Source organism: Cygnus atratus, chromosome 20 (genome assembly GCF_013377495.2).
Source record: "Cygnus atratus isolate AKBS03 ecotype Queensland, Australia chromosome 20, CAtr_DNAZoo_HiC_assembly, whole genome shotgun sequence".
NCBI lineage: Eukaryota > Metazoa > Chordata > Aves > Anseriformes > Anatidae > Cygnus > Cygnus atratus.
Genome location: NC_066381.1, coordinates 6,693,878 through 6,711,533, shown reverse-complemented (window position 1 = coordinate 6,711,533; position 17,656 = coordinate 6,693,878). Strand labels below are relative to the sequence as shown.

The following is a 17,656-nucleotide window of genomic DNA, read 5'->3' as shown; positions in this document are numbered from 1 at the left end:
CGGGGGGGGGGGCGCGCGGGGCATTGTGGGCCGGCGGCGGGATGTCGGGCGGCGCGGCTCGGCGGTACGTGGCGGCGGCGCTGGGCCGGTGCCGGGCCCGCGGGCTGCCGCTGTGGGAGCCGCTGAGGGAACGGCTCCCGGGACGCGGGGCGCCGCCTCTGGGAGTTGGGGGAGGAACGGCGGCCGCCGCCGTCCTGTCGCTGTTGCCGCCGCGGAGGCACCTGTCGTCGCGGTGAGGCCTTGGGGGGGGGGGGGGGGGGGGGGGGCGGCGCTGAGGGGGGCGCTGAGGGGGTTTTGGGGGCGCTGAGGGGGTTTTGGGGGCGCTGAGGGGGGTGGGGTGCTGAGGGGGGGTTAGAGGGGTGCTGGGGGGTTATGGGGGTGCCGAGGGGGGTGAGGGAGCGCTGAGGGGGCTGTGGGGGGCTTTGGGAGTGCTGAGGGGGATTGGTGGTCGCTGAGGGGGGCTGTGAGGGGGTTTAGGAGGGTGCTGGGGCGGGTTAGGGGGTGCTGAGGGGGCTGTGAGGGGGTTTTGGGGGTGGTGATAGGGGGTTGGGGGGCGCTGACAGGGGTGAGGGGGTGCTGAGGGGGCTGTGAGGGCGTTTGGGGGGTGCTGAGGGGGGTTGGGGGGTGCTGAGGGGGTTTAGGGGGTGCTGAGGGGGGGTTGGGGGGCTTTGGGGGGTGTTAGGGGGCTTTGGGGGATTTTGGGGGTGCGGAGGGGGCTGTGCAGGGGTTTTGAGGGGCACTGAGGGTGGTGAGGGGGCACTGAGGGGGTGTTGGGGGTGCTGAGGGAGTTGGGAGATACTGAGTGGGGTTTTGGGGGGTGCTGAGGAGGGTTGGGAGATGCTGAGGGGGTGCTGAGGGGGTTTTGGGGCGCTGGGTCACTGTGGGAGGTGGGCCTGGAGTAGATGGGGGGGGGACCTGGGGTAGGGGGTGCTGAGGGGGGCTGGAGGGGTGAGGTGGGAAAGGAGGGGTTTTGGGGGTCTGAGTGGGGACAAGGTGGGAAAGAGGGGGCTTGGGGGGGGGGCAAGGTGGGAAAAGGGGGAATCTGGCAGTGTCTGGGGGGTGAGGTGGGAAAGAAGGGATCTAGGAGGGTCTTGGGGGGGGTGGACAGGTGGGAAAGGTGGGATCTGGGGGTGTCTGCATGGCAAGGTGGGAAATGAGGGTTGGGGGGGGGGTTCTGGGAGTGGAGGGCCAGGGAGCAGGGCTCTGGCAGGGGCGCGCAGTGCCCTCCAGGAGGCTCAGGGCTGGGGCTCAGCTCTTTGTGCACCCTGCGCAGCGCGGTGCCGGGGACAAGCCGCCTCTCTGCTCCTAGGAACCGTCCCGAGGGCAAAGTGCTGGAGACAGTGGGGGTGTTCGAGGCACCGAAGCAGCATGGCAAATACGAGACGGGCCAGGTGGGTGCTCCTGGGGGGCGGCGCTGACCCTCCAGGCTCCTTCCACAACCGTTGGGTAGCTGCGGGATCCGCAGCGTAGTAGTAGAAGGCCAGAGGTTTCACAGATCGGTGTGCCTCGTCCCTGCTGTGTCTGCACTTTGTCAGTCATCTGACAGTAGCAAGTTGATAAGAATCTGCGCCGTGACAGAGCCGCTCGTGCGGAGATGTTTGCTCTGCGGGTTTTATTTAAGCGTTTTCTCCCCTTAGCAGCAAAAGAACCAGTTGCTGAATCTGAGACACAACAACTAAACTTGTCATTGGTGCGTGTACGACTCGCGGATCTGCTTGTGTTCCTGAGCAGTCCCTTCTGTCCTGCTCTCCTTTCTGCACTTGGGATGTTCCAGTACTTTATTACTGGTGTAGCCATTCGGTTTTATGGGATAGAGATGACGTGAATTTGTTCTCTCGTCCCAAACTGTTTACGTTCCCTCTTTGTTTCTGCTACGGTCATTCTCCATGCATTTCCATCTAGCATATTTAGTTTTTTGTAAGTGTTTCTTGTTAACGGAGGTAGCTCAATTAGCAGATTTTTATTTTTTCTTAGCTATTTTCAGAAAAGGGGCTTCTGGGTTCATGTTTCCTGTTGTATCCGAGCTGATTGAAGCCAGCTGTGTATTCAAATGCAATTATTTGTTCCTTTCAGCTCTTTCTTCACAGCGTGTTTGGCTATCGAGGGATAGTTCTGTTTCCCTGGCAAGCCAGGCTCTATGATCGAGATGTTGCTTCTCCTGTCACAGAAAAGTAAGGATTCTTCCATGTCTATTTGGTATTATGCTGCTACATTTATATTATACTGCTACGCTTCTTAGCAAGTTTCCTGCTTTTTGAGGACAGTGGTGCAGTTCTGTTTTGCGTGAAGATAAACTGGAAGAGAGGTGCTCAAATAAGAGACATTGCATTAATTTGCTGTTAGAGACTGGATGGAAGTAGGAAGGAAGAGTGTGGGTGTGTGAGAGAGAGAGAGAGAGAAATGGAAAAAAAACGTCCTGTCATCTTTTTAATAAAGCAAAACTTAATTTTGCTTTGCTTAGTTTAACCTGCTCCTGCGTTTAAAGTTACAGGCTGCTTCCTTTATAGGTTGCCAGTGAGTTGGCTTTGTCAGCTCCCTTCCTTCCAACTCCCCCCTGCCTCCACTTTCAGCCCCCTAGGCCGAGTTCATCCTTCTGTTTGAGTCACTATTCACTTCTCTGCTCTCTTCGATTCGTTTTCCCCTGGCTCGTTTTGGAGGTGTGCCAGTGAGCGTGCATTTGGACTTGCAAAGGGGTGAGAAGTGAGCAGAGAGAGAACAAGAGGGCAGTAGAAATACCTGCCCCAGCCAGGACACTGGGCTGAGCAGAAAAAACTTCTGAGTTGTCTGGAAAGAGAGATGTGCTGTGAGAAACACCGCTGGTTGTCACCTCGTCTCATCTAGCGTTGTATGAGGGAGTTTAATTCGGATGGAACTGAACGCTTACGGCCTGCGAAATGTGTTTTAAGAAACGGTTGTTTGTGAATGTGCTTGGTCCTGTTAACAAAGGCTTGCTGCCGTCTTGAAGTGAGCTCCCTCCCGTTCCGAGTCCCAGCTGAAGCAGGGGTTGGGGTGCGTGCACTTGAGCTCAGTGCTCTGCTTTTCTGTTCAGGAGTGAGAACGCGGCAGGCCATGGTTCCAAAGAGGTCAAGGGCAAAACGCATACTTACTACCAGGTGCTCATAGATGCCCGGGATTGTCCGCATATAGTAAGTAACGGATGTCATCTTGGTATTGAAACTCAAATATCTTCTCTGATGCGAATGCTTTTCTCTCAGTGGCCGTAGATCTAAGTGGTTGTGATGGCTAGCTTGGGTCTTTGTCCTGGGATCGTTTGGAACGTGTAGGGCAGATGTGTTTTTCAAGCCGTAATTTCCCTGAGAAAAATATTCTGGAACGTCATGTGACTGTTTTCTGGATAATGTTTACCCTTTCCAAGCTCACTTCCTTATCCTGTCGGCATTCCTTTTCTGGAGCACGTAAGTGATTATAAACGTGGGTTGCAGCACGGAAAACGTTTTCCACTTGTTTGAGAGAAAAATTAGTCCAGAGGAACTTAAAAGTGGAAATGTTCTGAGGTGAATTGGCTACATAAAGCAAATCTTCTATGCTGTAGAAAGAACGGTAGTAAACTGAAGCGTAAGTGGAAACTGACCTTCAACAATCCGTTCTGTGAAAGACTTAAACCTCTCTTTTCTCAGTCTCAGAGATCACAGACAGAAGCAGTGACGTTCTTGGCAAATCACGATGACAGCAGAGCCCTCTATGCCATACCAGGTGAGTAAGATGCGCCTCTAACCTCTGTGGAGATGTGGGTTGTCGTGAGGTGAGCTCAAAACAGTCGTGAGCGGTCGACTCCTGCCAGTGAAGCGGCAGTGCACGTAGCGCATTCCTGTAGTAGACCTGTCTGCGCTTTAGGGCCCTGCTAGAAAAAACAGAATTACTGAAATGTGTGAGGCCCTTTTGGACAGATGGAAGTTGGGCAGACTCTGATCAGATAAAGGCATAGATACTCTGAGCTAGCGATATACGAATCCCATATGCAGACCTTGTTGCATACAAGCTATTCTGCTTTATTTATTTTTATTTATCACCAGGACCGCTAGCTAGATCTTTCATCACGTGCATTTCCTGCCCAAAGTCCTTCTGTGACTTTGCAGCCAGTGTGTGTTTAGCAGAGAATCCATCCTATGGAGAAATCTCCCAGGAGAATGCTGCTGAGTTTATTACTTGCCTGTTTCCTCCCTTCTTGCTTGCAGTCATGGTATCAACGTTGGTTTCTGCTACCGAGTCCTTTTAGTCCTTTTATTAACTTCTCGCTAGTGGGATCTGTTTCTCTGTCGGGGACTTCTGAGCTGCTCTTTGCTGGAAGTTCAACTGCTTTTGGGGTTTCTTTTCCAGGTTTAGACTACGTAAGCCATGAAGATATCCTTCCCTACAGCTCCACCGATCAAGTGCCCATCCAGCATGAGCTCTTTGAGAGGTTTCTCATGTACGACCAAACAAAAGGTAATTTCTGTCCTCTGAGGTAAATCCCCAGAGCCAGCCAGATGCTTGGGGTATTTTGTGCCAATTATCCAGAGGCCGTTGTCCTGGATACGGTGTGAAAATCATGGTCTGGCGTGGATTTTGTCACAGTAAAGCCTCTTTTAAGTAACTGTGACTCTGAAGGCAGTTGCCTGGGGATGTGGGGGGCACCCTGGCTACAACGTGCTTACGAACTCCAGTCTTTCCCTCCCCACAGTTCCACCTTTTGTAGCAAGGGATACGCTGTGTGCGTGGCAGGAAAAGAACCACCCCTGGTTGGAGCTCTCCGATGTGCACCGAGAAACCACAGAGAACATCCGAGTCACAGTCATCCCTTTCTATATGGGCATGAGGGTAGGTGTGTGTTGCATCTTGCTGCGTTAGTTCTGTGGGCTGGTTAACTCGCATGCTTTCCTAAGGGCTGTTTACTCGCTGAAGGCACCTCCTGCTTACGGGAGAAAGTACTTTTTAATCCCTGTTGTAATTTCGTTGTCATTACGTCCAGCAGAGGTATGAATATGAGAATATTTGTCGTTAGTATTTTGGAGAACAGCTCCTGCAGATTGGCTTTCTCTTGTTATTCGTAGGATGGGGAGTACCCTGGGCTTCTCTGCAGAACGCTGTTAGCAAGACACTTAGCACGACTTGTAAACTGGTCCTTTACTGCCTCAGTTGCAGCTGGGCACGTGCGTAAGGTGGCAGCGAGGCCATCTGCCCAGATAACAAGCCCGTTATCCTGCCCAGTGGTGAGCTCTGTGGGTGTTGACCCGTTTCCCATCTCTAATGCAGGTTCGAGGGTTTGGCTAAAGACTCTGGATTTAGCTGATAACCACGCACACTCGATAGCGTAGCATCTTCACGTGGGCCACCCAAAATAATAAGGCTCCAATAGACTTCTGAGCGGGAGGGCTGGGAATTACAGCAGCGGTTTGATTTCTGAGTACAGCTGCTGTGCGCCTGCGCTGCGACGGGTGAAAGTTGTGGTGTGGCATTGCAGCTTCTGTGGAGCCCAACTGATGTTTGTCCTAACCTCGTCAGGAAAGCAGGTGCCTGAAAGCAAGGAAACGGGTGTCTCTAGGTCTGTAGAAAGTGCGTAATTAACATGGAGATCAACCCTCCCTAGTCATGGGGTCCCTGCAAAGCTCCCACCTCACGATTACATGTCTAGAGCAGAGCCAGTGCCAGGCGGTAACTGCTGGACCGCTTCGGAGAGCAGCTGTCTCTGTGCTCATGTGAGCTGGCTGCGTCAGCCTGGCGTGGAGCGAGAGCCCCCGTGCTTGTGCTGTGCTGACAGCTGAAGAGGTTTTGGCGCTGAGCGTTGAAGGGCAGCTGCTAAAGTCTTTTGTTTCTCTTGACAGGAAGCCCAGAATTCCCACGTCTACTGGGTAAGTGCCTTTTGTTCTGCGAAGCAGCTAAAGGGAAGGAGTTTATTTGCTGTGGCATCGTTGCGGTGTGATAAGCTCTGAGGGAGAGTCGCCCTTGCCTGGCAGCTGTTTGCCAGTATCGGCTGTGGGTTATCAACTGTTTGCAACTGATTCTCGTTAATAACTATTCTTCTTCCGTCCAGTGGCGCTACTGTATTCGCTTGGAGAACCTTGACAGTGAAGTGGTACAGCTCCGAGAACGGCACTGGAGGATATTTAGCTTGTCTGGCACCTTAGAAACAGTGCGAGGCCGCGGTGTTGTGGGAAGGGTAGGTATTGTGCCGCTTCTTTTGGGAAGTGAGCTCTTCGCTGGAGTCTTCTCGCTTGGATTGGTTTGCCAGTAAATTTCTTAGCAGGCAAAAGAAATATGTGGAGTAGAAAACAGGCAGTGGGAAAAAAAAAAATCACGTAAGCTTTTTATCTGTTGTTAGTTTGTGTGAAGTGAAACTTCACGGTGAGTATTACAGAATGCTCCTAAATGACTGATAATGGGGAGACTGGAATAATACTTGATTCTGGTGCTACTCACCGGGCAGGTTGTTTGCCACGTAGCTGGGAGCGATGCTGAGGTGTTAAGAAACAGAAAAGAGGAACTGGTGCCAAATGCCAGTGTGAAGATTTGCGACTCTCTTTTTCTTCTCGCTGTGTAAATTTCCTGTTGATGCCCCTCTGTGGAGGAATCTTAAGATCCGTTGCTGACGTAGAGCGGTCTCTTCTTGTCTTCTCAGGAGCCGGTTCTATCCAAAGAACAGCCAGCATTTCAGTACAGCAGTCACGTCTCCCTGCAGGCATCCAGCGGCCACATGTGGTAAGAAGCACTTATCGCTGCGGTAGTGGTTTAGATGTAGGACCCCACAGCGCTGAGCTGGGATGCAGAGTTTGCGGTCTGGAGTTGTGGCTTAAAGGGGGGCGGAAGCGGACTGGACGGGACGCGTTTGGTGGTTAAAAGGGGTCTTTGTATGAGCGGCTTCTTGGTGGTAGTAATCCCAGCTAGTGGTAAGGTGATCTCTTGGTTCTCTGCACCAAGAGAGGCTCCAGGCTAACTTCTCCCCCTCCTCCTCTGGTCTGTGCTGGACTGGACTGAAAAGACATGAAGCAATTCTGCATCATCCTCAGCTACACTCAGCTTCTGCCCCTTTCAGTGCTTGGTGCAAGGGACGAGGCTTCACGCTGGCGTTTCCCTAGGCAGCAGAGGTGTGTGCACAAGGATTCCTCCTCTCTGGAGAGGACTGCCCTTCTGCTGGGCTTTGATTCTGTCCCCGAGTGAAGCTGTGCAGTTCTGTGTCCACAAAGAATTACCGTGTGGGGTTACTCCAGCTAAGGCCTTCAGTTTAATTTGCACCCAAGTCCCCTCCTGTCTAAGTGGAAGTAGGAAAGTGCTCAGCCTGAGGTGTTTTTCTGCTGTGCTGTGGGGTTAAGGCAATTTCCTCTTGTTTTACATTTCAACTGGGTTAGCACATTTAGTGTCGTCTCTGAAGAAGAAATGTGCAGCCACCTCTCGCCTGCTGTGCGACAGGTCTCTCTGGCGTTTCAGATGCTAAGCTGCCTTGGAACTGCCTTTGAGTTGGGAAAAATGTGAGAGCAGCTTTTTGTCTACGAGATACACCCGTGTTTCACATGTTAGGCATTTTGAATTGCCTGAACGTATGTCCTGGGGAATAGAAATAGGTTTAGTGTTTTGATTTTTTTTTTTTTTTGCCCCTCTCTCTGCATGCACCCTGAAGGGAAGGAGATAAAGGTTCTGAAGTTCGGAAGCTGCTCAGCTTGAAGTCTTGTTTTCTGTTGCGTGCTTTCCGTGCTGTGAGACCTGTTATTCTCCGCAGCCCTCTTGCCCATGTTCTGCAGCGCAGTGGTCTGCGTTTCAGGGCAGTGAGACTGCTTCAAGGGACATGGCAAATCCCTTGCGTGTTCAGGGACAGCCAGATTCAGTTCTTCAGTGCCCTTTTCTGAAATGCAAAGTAGAAGCTGTTGCAAGTTGCATCTGTAGTGAGATTTCGTATTATCACAGACGACTGGAGGAGCTTCTGCCAAGAAATAGGCGTCTGAATTTATTTGTAATCACGTTTGTAAAAATAGCGCTGTTGGTTCTGTCTCCTGTGGGATGGGTGTGAGGTAAACACTGCTGCAGATGCTTGGAGTGCGCTTACCTCCTGGAGGATCCGGTCATGACATCTTTATTCAGGAAGAGTGTATTAGAGATGTGATGTAAACTGCCCGGGAGTCTTCCAATAAATGAGTCATCTTGGCAGAGATGTTCTCGCTGCTGAACCGACCTTGCAAATGCAGCCCCCGAGTCCCTCTGCAGGATATGGACGAGCTTGTTTCTTACCTCCTAGCTGCTGACGACTGGCTGTGTTTTCCCTGGCCTCAGCGTGATCTCTGCCGTTATTTTGCAGGGGTACTTTTCGATTTGAGAGGCCTGATGGCTCCCACTTTGACGTCCGAATCCCACCCTTTTCTCTGGAAAGCAACAAAGATGAGAAGACCCCCCCGTCCGGCCTTCACTGGTAGAGCAGCTCGAGTGCCGAGACCCACGGAGAACTGCGTGTGTTGTAGACCTTTGCCTCCCCATCATGCTGCAGCCAGGAACACGGAGCTTTTAAACATTTTAAACCATTCTCGTTTTTAACCGTTGTCTAACGGGGAGGCTTTTTTTGGGGACTTTAGTACTGGCGCTCTCAGGCTGCTTGTAACCATAAGCTGTGTTACAGTTAACCCTTCCCTTCGTGGCACCTGCTGGGGTTGGAGCTGGGGGACGTAGACCTGTGCTGCTGCAGAAGATTTCCCCTCAGCGGGCCCGGACCCTCTCCACTGTGTTGTGAATTCTCTGCGATGTGAGGTTTCTCTAATAAACTGGCCCTTCCAGTTGCAACCGGTCTTCCTTTATAAACCGAGGCCTGGGGTTTGCCTCCAGCTTGCCCTGGCTTGTCGCTCCCTCCTCGCCCACGCGTAAAGCGGAGTTGGCCCAAACAGAAAGCAGCGGTGAGGATGTTTTTAGGGAGCAGGGACGGGAACAGCTCGGCTTCCCTCGCGAGGCGCGGCCTTCCTGCAGTGCAGCTGCTTTCTGGGATCTAGCCAGCGTGTGGCAGAGCAGCCCGTCAGCCGCGCTCCCCGTCGCGCAGCTCGTCTGGGCTCTGCGCTAGAGCGATGCAAAGCTCATTTTTTGTTGGAGGAGAGAGCGCGGAGGGGGAGAGGTGGGTTGGCAGGTGGTGCTGAGCAGCCTGCCAGGCGCCTTTGTGCGCGGCACAGCGCGCTGCGGTAGTGCAGGGGAGCTAAGGGCGTGTGGACAAGGAGCCCCCTGCCCCACGAGGGCTTGCCGAGCTCTAGGAATACAAAATGTGGCTCTGTTTTCTTGGGAGTTTGTGCTTTGCCAGGAATAGCTTGTTTTAACCTGAAGTAGCCCCCTGCAGCGAGGTAGCGCCTGGCTTTTGCTCTTGCTCACTCAGCTCAGCGGGGTGTGGTTTTTGGTCCTGTGTGCCGCGGGCCCAGCCGAACTGGGCAGGCACAGGTCAGTGAAATGCCTGTAGGCTTACCATGCATGGATTTGCGGGAATTTTGCTTCTACGCGTGGAGGGCCCGGTCCACGGTGCAAATCAGCAGCTCCAAGGGCTGCAGAGATGGAGAGGTGTCAGCCTCCACCGCTGTTGCTGGCTGTCTCAGGCCTGGTCTCTGCAGGGGGCAGAGGCTTTTAGTTGGCTTTGTGATGGGAAGCCTAGGCAGAAAGAGTTTCAACCTGCTCCTTTCCCTAGCCTTGCTTAAATAGCGAGGGATAAATCACTCGTGGGACTGTTTTTCCCGATTCGGAAGTGTCCTAGTTACCTCGAGTCCTGCTCTCTTTGCTTTTGGCTCTGGAGGCAGTGCCACGGGCTGTCTCAGCTGGTGGGCAGCCAGCCTCCAGCAAGGATGGGGAGAGAGCGCATGCTGTCCTGCAGCCAGCAGACACCTATATAAGGAGAATTAATTACTACCGCTTAAACAGTGCTTGTTTTTTCACCGGTCTCTTTAATTCTGTGACTTCTTTCCTGTCAGGTGGGACGTTGCTTTGAGTTAAAAAGGTTCAGGCGGCCAGCTTGATCTTAGAAAAGGATCTGTACAGAACAGCCCGCGGCTGACAGCCTCACGCTGCCACTGCTGGGCCGATTTCTTTGCAGGAGGAAAAGAAGGGACGGTTTCTTTGTGCTGGGGCAGGTGAGGGCCCTGTAGGAGCCGCTTTCTCCCTTCTGGGCAGTCGCTGAGGCGAGAACGGCGTTACAGCCGCCCTGCCTCTCCCTTGGGTTACCGACTTCATCCTTCCTGGCAATCGCACCACTGTTGTAAATGTTTAACCCTGTTGCTCTCCCGCTTCTTCCTGAGGTACCGCGGACGTGGCGGTGCCCATAAGGAGCAGCAGCAGCGGTATTTTGGGGGCACGGCAGGGAAACGTTTGGAGCTGCGAGGGGCAGGCGGTGGTTGGTGTGCCGTGCCAGCGGGACGGGTGCTGCTGGGGCCTCGGGGCCGGGAGCAGAGCTTTGTGGCTGGGTAAGGAGCGGTGAGAATCGATTGGTAAGAATTGGTTGTTGAGAACTGCTTGTCAGGAATCGGTTGTCAGAAGTTTATTAGTGAGAACTGATTGTCAAGAATCGCTGTCAAAAAAATAAATAAATAAATAAATAAAAGGCAGCGGGGCACGGGGATCTGTACGGACACCTCCACCAATAAACTGCTGAAGGAGCGGCCGGCCTCCTGCCTCTCATTTATTGCGCTGTGGGGCCGGGAGAGGGGGCCGGGAGGAGCCGCCCTCCCTCGGCGCCGCCATTTTGTGCCGCCTCCTCCTCTCTCTCCCTGCCTCCCTTCGACGTCACGGCCGCCGCCGGAAGTGACGCGGGGCGGGCGGAAGCGGCGGCGGCGGGGCGGCAGCATGGCGGGCGCGCACCGGGCCGGGCCGCTGAAGCAGCAGAACAAGGCGCACAAGGGCGGCAGGCACCGCGGGGCCGCGCGGCGCAGGGCCGCGGGTGAGCCGGGAGGGCTCCGGGAGGGCCCCGGCCGGGCTCGGAGCCGCCTCGGCCGCTTCCTGACCGCTTTTTCCCACCCCCCCCCCCCCCCCCCGTAGGCAGAGTCCCCGTGAAGGCCCAGAGCCGCCGGCAGCGCCGCGAGCTGGGCAGGGCGGACCGGCGGCACCAGGCCCTGCAGCTCCGCCGGCAGCGCAAGGATGCGGTGAGGGGCTGGGGGGGGGGGAGCGGGGCCGGGGGTGCGGCTGGGGGGGGGGCCGGGCTGAGCGCCGGAGCCGTGGCTGCGCAGCGGAAAATCCCTCAGCTCTCGCATATTCGAGGGCGGTTGTGCGGGGTCAGTGGAATTTTCTGCTGTAAAAACTCACAGGCAACCGGTGATAGGACCAGGGGGAACGGCCTCAAGTTGCGCCAGGGGAGGTTCAGGTTGGAAATGAGGAGACATTTCTTCTCAGAGAGAGCAGTCAGGCACTGGGACGGGTTGCCCGGGGAGGTGGTGGCGTCACCGTCCCTGGGGGTGTTCAAGGAATGGGGGGGTGTGGTGCTTAGGGACGTGGTTTATCCCTGGGGGTGGTTAAGGGAAGGTTGGACGTGGTGCTTGGGGACACGGTTCAGCCTGGGGGTGGTTAAGGGAAGGTTGGGCGTGGTGCTTGGGGACACGGTTCAGCGGTGACATTGGTGGCAGGGGGGTGGTTGGACCAGGTGATCTTGGAGGGCTTCTCCAACCGTAATGAGTCTATGATTTTGCTGCTGTTTGGGGCCTGAGGGGCAGAACGGGGGCCGGGCCAGGAGAGGAATGGGGTGAGCGAGGCGTTACAGGGCTGACCGAGGCTTCCTGGCGCTGGGGTTCACACTCTTGGAGCTCTGTCCACAGGTGCTGGCGGAGAAGCGGAGTTTGGGCAGCAGGGATGGGCCCCCGCACCTCGTGGTTGTGGTGCCGCTGCACGGCAGGGCTGCAGCACGCGACGCCCTCCGCTTGCTGCAGAGCCAGGACTCGGCTGTTCTCCGCGTGGACGAGGGGAAGGCTGGGGGCTTCGCGCTCCTCTGCCCCCAGCTCAAGCAGCGCTGGCGGTTTGTGGCAGCACAGACAGGTGAGGAAACATCGCTGTGCGGGTAGTTCTTGGCTCCGTACCCCCGGCAGCCCCACTAACGGAGGTGTTTTGTGCGCAGGGGATCTGCACGCTGTCTTAGACCTAGCAAAAGTTTGCCGACTCCCTCCTGTTCATCTTGGATCCTGCGGATGGCTGGGACAGCGCAGGGGAGTACTGCCTCTCCTGCCTCTTCGCACAGGGGCTCCCCAGTTACGGTGAGTAAGAAACATCAAGGGCTTCTAGCGGGCTACGGACCCAAGGGGGTGCTCGATGGGGACTTACTGTTGTAATAAGCCAAAACTCCGTATGGTAATAGGTGACCCCGGGTCTTCAGCTTCTCTGTTTCTGTGTATAGGTCAGGTAAATGCTGCTGTTGTGCTGCCTCGTTGCGTTATTATCCTGGTAGGGCAGTGCTGGAGGATAAAAGGGGCGTCCTCGGTGTCCGTAGGTGTGCAGTGGTTGTTATTCAGCCACGCAGAGCAAAACGATTCAGATGCTTTTCTTGCTGAGTTCAGTTCCTGAGTCCTTATCTCCATGGTCTCTTTTAAAAAATCTTCAAATTTTATATCCAAAGACAAGTTTTATGCCCTGTTTTTTCTTTTGAAGGGGTGAAGCTGCCTTTGTAGCTTGTAGCGTCCATCTCTTGTTTGGTTATTTGGGTTGCAGATATCCAAGACTGTTAATGCTTGGCGAAAGGGGTATAAAAATCTAACGGCGACCTCTGCTCTGTGCCGCAGCTCTTGCTGTGCCGGGGGGCACTGACTTGCCGCCGAAGAAGCGGATAGACGCCAAGAAGAAACTTTCCAAAGTCATCGAGAAGCGGTTTCCAGAGGCCAAGCTCTTCTCCCTGAACACAGAGCAGGAGTCCTCGCTGCTGCTGAGGCACCTCGCCACGCAGAAGCAGCGGCACCTTGCTTTTCGGGACAGGCGGGCTCACCTCCTTGCCTACGCTGCCGAATTCGTGCCCAGTCAGGAGAGCGACCAGGTCGGGACCTTGAAGGTGTCCGGCTTTGTCCGGGGACAGACCCTGGACGTGAACGGCCTGGTGCATATTGTGGGGCACGGAGACTTCCAGATGAGCCAGCTGGATGCGCCCCCCGATCCCCTCTCTTTGAACCCCCGAGTGGTTAAGGGACAGAAGACGACGCAGGGCATGGATGTGCAGGTGTGTGGGAGCTCAGGGCTTTGCCGGACCCCTTAAAACACAACGTTTTGAAACTTTCCTCCAGAAAAGACAATCTGGGGTGTGTGGTCAAGGGCGGGGGAAGAGGGAGTTGCGTGAAGAGAGACGGTAGGTGCAGTTCTGCCAGTGAGCTAAGGCTTCCGGCACGCAGCATGTAGTGACGGTTAGGTTACAGCATAACCAAGGGAGCTTCTGCTGTTACTTGTCAGAGCGGGGGTATTTTTTGGCAGGGAGGGTTGCGGGAGGAGTTAGGCCTTCGTCTCAGACTGATGGCTGGCTTCACTTGGACCTGTTCACAGCGGGGGACTCCGCTTTTGCCCTTCAGGAGGACTCTGCGAACGGTACTGATGAGATGGAGGAAGATGTAAAGCTCCTGGTGAAGGCGGACACGAGCAAGCAGGAGTCTTTGCAGTCAGAAGTGGTTCCTGACCCCATGGAAGGGGAGCAGACGTGGCCAACTGAAGAAGAGCTGCAGGAAGCAGAGGGTGAGTAGCAGCAGAATTTCCGTGCTTTTCCCGTGTCCGCGTTAAAGGGGCTGTTAGAAACCTTCTGTCGCTGGGATGGCTGAGGGCAGCTGCAGAGAAACCAGGGTTACATCCTACCTGTCTTGTTCAGGCTCTGACAAATCCTGTGCAGGGAAGCGGTGGCTCGGGAGGTGGTCTTGGCTGTTGTGATGTCAGTGCTGCTGAGGCAGAGGGGGGAATTCTTCCTGTACTGACCGCTGCTGGGAATCCCACAGCTTCTCAGAAGGCAAACAGGAGGGTGGTGAAGGTCCCCAAAGGCACATCCAAGTACCAGGCTGCGTGGATCGTGGATGACGAAGAGGGCAGTGATGAAGACGGTGACGTCGATGATGACATCGATGATGATATGATGGAAGAGGCAGCTTCCCAGGTACTTGTGTGAGCTGATCTGGATGCCGTAGGATACCCTGGTACAGTCCTGTCCTTGCAGCTTTCTCCGGGAAAGGGCACGGCACTGAGCTAGGACTTGCCTGGCTTTCCATCGTTAAACCTCTCATGTGTATCCTGTTGCTTCTTTGGCCTGTTTGCTACCAAAATGAGGGAGTGTGTTGGAGCCGTGGTTCACACAAATACACAGAGGTTTGGGGGCTGTGCGGACTCACGGGCTCTGCGCTGTCCTGTGTCAGGAGGGGGAGAGCAGCGCGGAGGAAGAGGAACTCGCAGAGGAGGAGTGTGAGACCGTGACCGTGTCCGAGTGCGTGCGGGACGACCAGTACGATGAGAAGGTGGAGGAAGATGAGCAGATGCTGGAGAAATTCAAACAGGAGAGAATGGATGAGATGTTCCCGGACGAGGTGGACACGCCGCGTGATGTGCCTGCCAGAGTCCGGTAAGGAAGCGCGTGCCGTGCTGGGAGAGGGGCTGCAAGGGGCCCGCCGCTGACGGTGAGGCAGGGCAGGAAGCCTGTGATGTCTTAGCCATGATGTCTGAACCTGGCTGAAGGAACTTCTGAAGACGAACCTTTAGGCTCTGAGGCTTCCGGGGGAGGCGTTAGTTGGGGCAGCGTGCAGCTCCCCGAGGCGGAGAGAACCTGTCCTGAGCTGGGAGAGGGAGGAGGGTGGCAGAGCCCGAGGGCAGGTTGCAGTGTGCATCTCAGCAGTTGCTCGGGTTGGTGAAGCCCCTCGGCTTCTCTTCTCAGCAAGCGCCCAGTGCACGAGGAGCGCAGAGATTTCTTGTCTTCTGCAGCGGTGTGATCGCCTTCTGTGGGGGTGGTTTCATGACTTGGCTGCTATGCCTACCTCTCCCTGCACCGAGATCTTTCCTGTGAAAACATCGAACGCTTGTTTTGCTCCCTTTGCCCTTTCTGAAAGTGTGAGTCCTTGTGGATTTGTGAAGCATTTTCTTTCCTGTTGTCTGTCCTTTAGGTTCCAGAAGTACAGAGGGCTCAAGAGCTTCAGGACTTCTCCGTGGGACCCCAAAGAAAACCTCCCATGGGACTACGCAAGGATTTTCCAGTTCCAGGACTTCTTCCGCACCAGGAAGCACCTCTTCCGGCAGATAGAGAAAGAGGAGGCCGAAGGAGCTTTGGTAACTCCCTTTTCTCTCGCTGACCAGTCGCATTTCCATCTCTTCCCCTACCACGTTCCCTCTCTCCTAGTAGGAGAGGTTTGGCAGGAGGTGGCTGCGTGGGTTGTTCAGCCAGGCGGCTCTTAGCCTGACGCCACAAGCACAGCGGACGTTCTCCTGGCTTCCCTCTCTAACCCTGTGGTTCTCCAGAGACCGTTTCTATTGAAAGAAGTACTCACAAGTGATCCTCTCTTGGCAGGTTGGCTGGTACGTTACGGTTCACGTCTGCAACGTCCCTGTTGGGGTGGTGGAGAGCTTCAGAGAAGGGAAGCCGCTAGTCCTCTTTGCCCTGCTTCCTCACGAGCAAAAGGTGACCAAGTACGGTCCCGCTGATTCTGGGAACCCTCTGTCAAGGGAATCTGTCACTGCTGCGGTTTTTGTTGCTTTCTGCTCTGGCCTTTGTTTGGCAGCGCTGCTGTCAGCCTCTCACGGTGCCGCCTCTCCTGCAGATGTCTGTGCTGAATTTCCTGGTGCGGCGGCATCCAACCAGCAGCGAGCCGGTGAGAGCGAAGGAGGAGCTCGTCTTCCACTGCGGGTTCAGGCGCTTCCGAGCATCCCCCCTGTTCTCGCAGCACACCTCAGGTTCGTGAGGGACAGCTGGGGAGAGAGCGGCTGTGCCGGGAAGCGGGGCTGGGGTTCCTAGGGCAGGAAGCCTGTGATGTCTTAGCCACGATGTCTGAACCTGGCTGAAGGAACCTCTGAAGACTCACACCTAGGCGCTGAGGCTTCCGGGGGAGGCACTGAGTAGCGGGGAGCTCGGGCAACGTGGTTTTCTGGTCCCGGCAAGGTGGTGGCAGGCTCCGTGCAGCGAGCTGGGAGCTCAGAGGATCCCTTTCATTCCGATACTCTGCACCAGCAGAGAAGCGCTGCACGTGGCCTGTTTTTTTTCTGCCAGGGAAGAGCTCGATGGGGTTTCCCAGCGCTCTGAGGACTGCCGTTGGGCTGAACTTGATCGTTGTTGTTCTGTCCTAGCCGACAAGCACAAGCTGGAGCGTTTCCTGCGCCCGGATGCTGCCCTGGTGGTGACTGTGTATGCTCCCATCACTTTCCCTCCTGCCTCAGTGCTTCTTTTTCAACAGAGAAGTAACGGTAAGTTGGGACGTGCTGAGGAGGTGCTGTCTGGGAAACAAACGCTCGCAGGCTTTCTGCTTGTCCTGCTTATGAATGCGCGTATTCAGAAAGCACGGCTCGAAAAAGACTTGGCCTTCGTGCTGTTTGAGCAGGTTTAACTCATTTCCTTCCTTGTTATCACAGGCACTTGTGTTCCTGCTGGGGGGTTGCTCTGGGCCTGGAACGATTTGGGGAAGGGGGTTGTGGTGAGGGAGGTGATGCAGGCACGGCTGGTGGTGCTGCCCCGGTGTGATAACGACTGCGCCTCGCAGGAATGCACGACCTCATCGCCACGGGCTCCCTGCTGGCTGTGGACCCGGACAGAATCATCATCAAGCGGCTGGTGCTCAGCGGCCACCCTTTCAAGATCTTGACCAAGACGGCTGTGGTGCGATACATGTTCTTTAACAGAGGTACGGCCCGTCTCTGCGCGGGGGGAAGAAGGGGTGCGGAAGCAGAACTCCTGCTCCTGCGGGGGCGGCTGTGTTTGGGTAGCAAAGCCTGCTCCTTACCTCCTTTCGTGCTTTGATCTCCAGAGGACGTGATGTGGTTTAAGCCAGTGGAGCTGAGGACAAAATGGGGTCGTCGGGGACACATCAAGGAGCCATTAGGTAGGTTGGGTTCTGTGTTTCTCTCTCGTTGTGGGCAGGACGCGGTCTTTCTGGGCAGGAGAGCGAGCCAACAGCCTCCTGCTCTCTGCCTAGGTACCCATGGGCACATGAAGTGCCACTTCGACGGCCAGCTGAAGTCCCAGGACACCGTGCTGCTGAACCTCTACAAGCGGGTTTTCCCCAAATGGACTTACGATCCCTACGTCCCGGAGCCTGTGCCCTGGGTGAGGAGTGAGAGCGCGCTGCCCGTGCAGGAGGTGGAAATGGAATGAGCCTCCAGGCAGCGTGGCTAACGCAGCTAGTGCCTTAGCTCTCCCGATGCTGTCCTCAGCCTGCGCGCGGTGAGGACAGCGCTGATGTCCTGGACGTGCTGGTGCTGGGCTCTGTGCTGGGGCAGCCGTCTCAACAGCTGGTGTTCAGGTACCAGCTACGGCTATTTATTTTAATGAATACTGTTTTTAAAAACGTCGAAGTCCCTGTGTCTTGGTGGGGGCTGGCTGTGGAGGCCAAATGGGAGGCTGCGAGCGCCCTCCTGTTCGTGAAGCCCTTCGCCCTCTGGCGCTCTTGCCTGTCCTTGCCCTGCCACGGCAGTGGGTGAGGGGATTTTGCTTTATCGAAGGAGTTTGTTGGAAGTTGTTGAGGACACTGGGAAAGAAAGGCGGAGTAGCAGCTGGGTAGTGGCAAAGTGCAACCCACTG

The 17,656-nt window shown here is 55.4% G+C and overlaps 2 protein-coding genes, 1 long non-coding RNA gene and 2 other non-coding genes across 6 annotated transcripts; 4 read left to right on the top strand and 1 right to left on the bottom strand.

Annotated features, from left to right (window-relative positions):
* The first annotated feature begins 15 nt into the window (after positions 1–15).
* Positions 16–8,760, top strand: POLDIP2 (DNA polymerase delta interacting protein 2). Of its 2 annotated transcripts, XM_035560929.2 has the most exons (11): positions 16–232; positions 1,310–1,391; positions 2,074–2,171; positions 3,050–3,146; positions 3,639–3,714; positions 4,339–4,446; positions 4,682–4,818; positions 5,823–5,849; positions 6,032–6,157; positions 6,617–6,696; positions 8,285–8,760. In XM_035560929.2, the coding sequence occupies exons 1-11, from the start codon at positions 42–44 to the stop codon at positions 8,397–8,399; spliced, it is 1,137 nt and encodes a 378-aa protein (XP_035416822.1). In that variant the 5' UTR covers positions 16–41; the 3' UTR covers positions 8,400–8,760. The 2 variants fall into 2 exon arrangements, with proteins under 2 accessions (XP_035416822.1, XP_050570791.1); XM_050714834.1 differs by lacking the exons at positions 2,074–2,171; positions 3,050–3,146.
* Positions 8,761–9,870: 1,110 nt separating this feature from the next.
* Positions 9,871–11,382, bottom strand: LOC118255044 (uncharacterized). Its single transcript, XR_004780859.2, has 2 exons — positions 11,242–11,382; positions 9,871–10,510 (listed from the first exon to the last, which is right to left on the bottom strand). It is a non-coding gene; the product is annotated as an uncharacterized LOC118255044 (long non-coding RNA).
* Positions 10,748–17,423, top strand: TSR1 (TSR1 ribosome maturation factor). The gene is given in 16 exon segments (XM_035560928.2): positions 10,748–10,879; positions 10,978–11,081; positions 11,748–11,964; positions 12,044–12,078; positions 12,080–12,179; positions 12,702–13,129; positions 13,473–13,632; positions 13,887–14,041; positions 14,298–14,500; positions 15,036–15,198; positions 15,437–15,547; positions 15,687–15,819; positions 16,210–16,326; positions 16,620–16,760; positions 16,884–16,958; positions 17,052–17,423. Coding segments are annotated over 16 exon segments (2,415 nt in total). The 5' UTR covers positions 10,748–10,785; the 3' UTR covers positions 17,231–17,423.
* Positions 14,566–14,657, top strand: LOC118255208 (small nucleolar RNA SNORD91 family). The gene has a single exon (XR_004780896.1). It is a non-coding gene; the product is annotated as a small nucleolar RNA SNORD91 family (small nucleolar RNA).
* LOC118255209 (small nucleolar RNA SNORD91 family) lies at positions 15,882–15,973 on the top strand. The gene has a single exon (XR_004780897.1). It is a non-coding gene; the product is annotated as a small nucleolar RNA SNORD91 family (small nucleolar RNA).
* Positions 17,424–17,656: the final 233 nt, after the last annotated feature.